The 6,000-nt window shown below is 36.1% G+C and overlaps 1 protein-coding gene and 1 non-coding gene across 2 annotated transcripts; one reads left to right on the plus strand and one right to left on the minus strand.

Annotated features, from left to right (window-relative positions):
• Positions 1-2,684: 2,684 nt before the first annotated feature.
• Positions 2,685-2,756, minus strand: TRNAD-GUC (transfer RNA aspartic acid (anticodon GUC)). Its single transcript has one exon. It is a non-coding gene; the product is annotated as a tRNA-Asp (tRNA).
• An 18-nt stretch (positions 2,757-2,774) lies between these two features.
• Positions 2,775-5,680, plus strand: LOC147568139 (uncharacterized). The gene is made up of 4 exons (XM_086654575.1): positions 2,775-2,911; positions 4,699-4,910; positions 5,106-5,260; positions 5,357-5,680. The coding sequence occupies exons 1-4, from the start codon at positions 2,866-2,868 to the stop codon at positions 5,436-5,438; spliced, it is 495 nt and encodes a 164-aa protein (XP_086510701.1). The 5' UTR covers positions 2,775-2,865; the 3' UTR covers positions 5,439-5,680.
• Positions 5,681-6,000: the final 320 nt, after the last annotated feature.

Here is a 6,000-nt window from a genome sequence, read left to right on the forward strand (position 1 = left end):
ACATCAATTATACTTGAACTCAATTTACTTTAACCGGTAATCAACTAGAGTACTTTACATATAATCGGGCTTAGTTTAGCACTACTTTAATTATTATAACATGGGTAAAGAGTGAAATAAAATCAACCTCAGTATTGAAGTTGAAATCTAGGGCAAACAAAATCAGCAACTTTAATAAATATTAAGGGGGAAATCTCGTTTCAAAGCAAAAGTGTAATCCTTGCCTTGGATTCTTGAGAAGGGAAGCTGCCAAGAAATTCATGAAGGTACCAAGGTAGGGAAATCTCCCCTTCATCAAAAAAAAAGGTAGGGAAATCTCTTGGAAGAATAAATTGAACATTAGCTGAGTCAACTCAAGAATCGAACGAGTTGATAAAGAGGGAAATCCTTCTTTAACAAATCAAATGCCGACACATCGCCCAGAAGGAATCCTTAAAAGAGAATGCCAATATGCCCTACTAGTACATCTCAGTACCAGGACAGCCGGACTGAATCACTGACTCGGGAGAGGGCAGCCCCCGTGTTGTCATGTCTATCTTTTTTCTTTTTTTGAGAAATCGACTACGATCTACATTAGTCGTTACAAAGGTCTCGATACATTATGAAAATAGGATGAGTACAATAACCGCTTAATTGAAACTATAGCGAAAGAGGCCTAAAGCCTGACAACATGAAAGAAGACTAAAGCCCAACAAATTTATTACATTATTTACTATACATTTCTTAAATTACATGAGATAAATCTTGATAGCAGTTTGCTTCCACTGAGACTCGATCCCACAACCTCGTGGGCTTAAGAGGGGTATCTATCTTTTTGAATTTGTTTCCTATTATTACTCGGTTCAATATGTTTTTATCAAACACAAAGAGATCTAAAGTCAGTTTAAAGCAGTTTAAATTCAGACAAATGAGAGGCAAAATTTTAATTTTCGAGTCAGATTTTAGATTTGATTCGTCTGAAATAAATGTTAAATTTACAATTACGTGATGAGCGGGAGATAAACGAAAAATAATTACCACTGATACTTAACGTGGTTCAGTCGAAGTCCCTTCTTATAGATCTCGACCTATATCTATGTGAAACCACAAAAGACGACATCTTTATTAATTGCTTTTGCAACAAAAAAAATTGATATATTGCTAGAACCTAACTCATATTTATAAAGTGAGTTAGGGTTTTCTAGTTTCATGATATTCCTTACTACTCTAAAAATATCCTAAATATAGAAACATAATCTTTTAGATCTACGATTATCTTTGACTCTTTTTTATCATCTGATCTCCTTTCTTCGACCTGTCACGTTACTTATGTATGTTATTAAATGGATTAGAGATCAACTCAAACCAACCATTCAGACGATCAAACATTACATATCAGAAAACATCAAGTAGTATGAAATAAAAATTGATACAATTCAAAACTTCAAGCCATATTTCAAGGAATAAAACAAACAACACCTGGGAGAAAAATAAAAACAGGCAATCTTAAAGTTTCGTTTGGTGGTTTATAGTGTGCACATAAAAAGGGATATAACCAGTTCTACCTTCACATAATTAATTTCTAAGGGTGAAATTGTTGTTTTTATTTTAGAAATGGATTACGATCTACGATAATCATTACAATGACATTGATATATCAAACACGTGGTAAGTACAATAACCGCCTAATTCACTCTTACAAGAAATGATCTATAGCCCAACATCAATGAAGTCGACCTCGTTTGAGAATCGAACCTGAGACCTCTACAGTTATGAAATTTGTGTATAACGTTATCTACCATTTAAACTACCAAATGTTGACCAAATTGTTTTTAATAGTCCGTATCACCTTATTTTATTACTGTTATAAGAATCCAAAAGGATGATGATGTTGGGAGGAGAAAATGAAATGTGAAATCTGACAGGGAGGGTTACATCCGTGTGGAAAGCTAGGTAAACTTTATTATGATGTGTCTAGAGAGATGGGTATTGGGTGGCGGGCAGCTAGGTTAAGTAAATGGTCATGTTTGTTCATGGTGCCATGGTGGGGGAGATTAGGTAGGTTCTCCTCAGTCAGTCACTCACGTGGGGGAAGAAGAGTCAGTGTCCTCAAAATTTCAGAGAGACAAAAGTTCTTCAATGTTATCTTCCATTTCTTCAATCCCACGCCCCCACCGTCCAATCTCTTTATATCCTTCGTAATACTTGATTTGTTTTCACTAAAAGATAATCACCCTCCTTAACTAACCTCTTTCGATTTTATTTTATATTATCTCATTTTCGACACACATTATCCTTTCCCCCAATTAGGATTGCGTTTAATGTTAATGATCTTAAGAGAAAAAGTTAAAATTTTGAAGTTAAATTGACAAGATAAATATTAATTTTCTACTGTTATTAAATAAATTATGAAAATTTGAATGAGAGCGCGTAGAGTATGCGAACAATTAGATGATTGCGAAAAAGTTGTTCATTCACACATGTAAGATGTAATTAAAGAGGACTTGAAGAAAGAACACAAACTAAAGAAGATAGAAAAATGATAATTTAACTAATGAAGGGCAAACAAAGCCCCACAAGTTGAAGAAAAGAAGTCAATTTAGTTAATAAAATTGTTAGTTGGAGGACTAAAACGTTATATAGAACAATTTGGCGGGCCAAAAGTGAAATTAACTCAAAAAAGGAAACTCAGGGGAAAAAGGAAACGCCGCTGCCGGGGATCGAACCCGGGTCACCCGCGTGACAGGCGGGAATACTTACCACTATACTACAACGACTTGGTTGAAAATGTTTCCGGCGTAACGCTGTCATCCTATTAGTTAGGTTATCACACAAAGATAAGAACTGAGACGACAAGTCCTGTTATTTATATTCACACATTTGAAAATGGCGCTCACATGGCGTTCTCTCTCATTTTCTTCCATTTCTACTGGTAAAACTATTTCTTCCTTAACAATTATGACATGGGTTTTTCATTTTCTGTACTAGAATTTACCCCATTTTTACTTCTTATAATTGTTGATTATGATTATTGAATTTGTTATAGTCTATCTTGTTAATTTCTAGTGTTAATGGGTATTTAATATGGGGAAGTATATATATATATATTTAATATATCATCTCAAACTTGTGAATGTTTGATAAACAGTTTCAAGATTTGAAATCAATGAGAAAAAAAAGGAAGTTCCTAGGTGACCTAATTTAGATTTTGGGATTTTATAGTGTTAACCCAATTAAATCTCAGAACTAATTTAGGTTTACTTTTTGGAAGTCATGTATGAAATCTGACGTCGAGGTCTAAATTGACTTGAGTCAGATTTCGGACTGTTTGGTCTGAATGACCGACTTGGGTTGATTTTGTTGAGTCCATTCAATTGTGAAGATTCCGATTCAGACGAATTAAATTCACGCAATGAGAAAGAAACAAATACCACCTTACATTTAGTTGTACGCTATTATAGTAATCGCTGTTAGTTTTTGAGTCATTTAAAGTGATTTATGTTGTGCCAAAATTATGGTAACAAGATTGTGGTTGATGCATTTGAGAAGCTGAATGCCGTCTGATTCCTCTGATCAAATTATCTGGCTGAAGTCAGAATGCTTTTGATTTCCCTATCACCATACTTGGGCTTTGATCCTGACACACGGTTCCGCTAGACCTCGTGACTTTTGATTAAAATCATCTGATGGTTTAGAACATGTTGATATGGCTGCCCTTTGAATTTACTTGCTTAGCGTAAGCTTATGTTGAAATGATCTGAAGCTTTTGCCTTCAGCGATTTCTTGAGTTGCTGAATTTTCGTTATGTTAGATCTTCTCATCGCCTCCTTGAACCTTTTGAAGATTGCTTCTTCCAAAGGTGAACTTGGTTGGGATGCTCGAGTAAACATTACAGCAGTGCCTACTAAATGGGTATTTAGTTGCAGTACTTAATCTCCTCTATCAATCATCTTTCTTTGGTTCTCATTACTCTGCGTATTTCACTTTGGTTCTTGCTAACGATATATTTCTTCTCTTATTAACTCCCCTAGCGAATAAGCTCACAAGTTTTCAGAATCCTTTGTCTTTCTATCACTGACTCGCATAGTAAATAAGCGAACAAGTTTTGAGAATCCCTTCTCTTTATATCCTGATCCTATCTATAGCTCCATTTCACTAATTCATCATGTATTTTCGTATGTTAAGTTTATCCCTTACGGTTAACTATCTCTATAGTTAGTTGGAGTCGGATACCAATTAGAAGTGGTATAAGTGCGTCTGCGTATGGTGTTAATCCACCATTTTGAGGCAAGTAACGCCCATGGACCACACCCACAAATGGTATCAGAGCCAGGTTTAGCCGAAAATCTTAGATCCCTTGTGGAGGGGGAAAATAGTCTTCTCAGCCTAATGTTTGAAGGGAAAGAGTACATTGATTACAGGAGAGTGGTGTTCACCTTTATATGTGTGAGGGTAAGCGTCATCTCATGAGTTAGCTTTTGGGGTGAGGTAGGCCCAAGACCACTTTGGGACAAGTAAGGCCTGTTGACAACACCCAAAAAGAGGCTGTTGCCCGAGCCACAACAGGCAACCGTTGTCTTTGTGATGTACATAAGTACATTGCATTTCTTAATTCTTACTGTTTTTTTTTATCATTGCCCTTTGAACTTCTAAGTTGCTAAATGAAGTTTTGAGATTTGATAGACTAAACAAGCTTACTGATCGTAAAATGTTTTGAAGTTACTAGAGACAGTAAGCCAAAAGTTCAGAGTTCAAGCAATCCATATTCCGATGCCTCTTCACATTTGAAGCCACTTAAGCAAAGAAGAAAAAAATCTGTCATATACTCCGCTCTACCAGAAACTGCTGCTTCTATTTTAGTTGCAGCCACGGTCGTAGGTGCAGCAGCAACCTATCTTATAAAGACGACAAAAGCTTCTGAAGAAACCATTGTACGTATTTCTCTTGACACGAAAAAAATATTGCTTCTTCTACTTCAAACACTTCCATTTGTTGGGATCGATAACCTACATATTCATGAGAGTATGTCGCGATTGGATAATACTATCATGCTCATCAAGGAGCTTCATTATGTACCATTTTATCTTGTGAACCGTCCATTACAACCGAATTTTTTTGTTTAATAGGCAGAAAGTTCTTTGAGAACTTGTGAAGATTGTGGCGGTTCTGGGATTTGTCCAGAATGTAAAGGTGAAGGGTTTGTGCTTAAGAGACTCCCAGACGAAACAGCTGAAAAGGCTAGGCTTGCTGCAAAGAATATGGCCACCAGATACACTGCCGGGTATATATGAACTTTTTTCATTTGCTTCCTTATACTTCATACGAATTTTGAACTGTGTACGTAATAATATATATGTAAACTTTGGAACTTTACCAGGCTTCCAAAGAAATGGAGTTACTGCACAAAATGCTCTTCTGCTCGATCATGTCGTGCTTGTGATGGCCGTGGGAAGTTGTAGTTGGTCATATATTCTCATCATTTATGAGCTGCCCCCTTCAAATTCTATGTCAAAATTTTATTCCATTGTGCTTTTGAACAACAAAAATAGGTTTGGTTCCAGTAGCCAGCTTACTTTCTGGTTTCTTCCTTGTACCTTTTTTTCTTCGAAATCTTGAAAATAAAATGCAAATTTGTTACCTTCTCGTTGCAGTAAACAAATTTTCCTATACAATATATGATGAACAAATTTTCTTGTAAAAATGCCTTCTTCCATGTTTCATTTTGTTCTCTGTTTCTTGTTTATCTTTTCTCCTCTTTTCCATCATCTTCGTCAGCATCTTCTTCTCCACCATTGTCATCTTTTTGTTGCTCCTTGTTCTTCAGCATATGGGTGCGCAAACTGGAAACCATAAAAGGGAGGCGCTTTTAAACTTCGAAGGTCAGACCTGTTTGACTAGGGTTAATGGTGCTCAATGTGTTTTTAGCAGTTGGGAGGCCCTTTTAGAACTTCCTTGGCAGTTAACATAGTCAGGCACAACCAACAACTGCTTGGCCAGTTGGTTGTACATCTACTCCAAAAA

Source organism: Eschscholzia californica, unplaced genomic scaffold (assembly GCF_041429995.1).
Source record: "Eschscholzia californica isolate CP2 unplaced genomic scaffold, dmEscCali1.0.p SCAF_1, whole genome shotgun sequence".
Taxonomy (NCBI): Eukaryota; Viridiplantae; Streptophyta; class Magnoliopsida; order Ranunculales; family Papaveraceae; genus Eschscholzia; species Eschscholzia californica.

Excerpts from the sequence above, each read along its gene's own strand:
- LOC147568139 (XM_086654575.1), top strand. The coding sequence starts at position 2,866 with ATGGCGCTCACATGGCGTTCTCTCTCATTTTCTTCCATTTCTACTG. Across the intron at positions 2,912-4,698 it reads ATTTTCTTCCATTTCTACTG|TTACTAGAGACAGTAAGCCA; the intron begins GTAAAACTATTT and ends AATGTTTTGAAG. Across the intron at positions 5,261-5,356 it reads GCCACCAGATACACTGCCGG|GCTTCCAAAGAAATGGAGTT; the intron begins GTATATATGAAC and ends GAACTTTACCAG.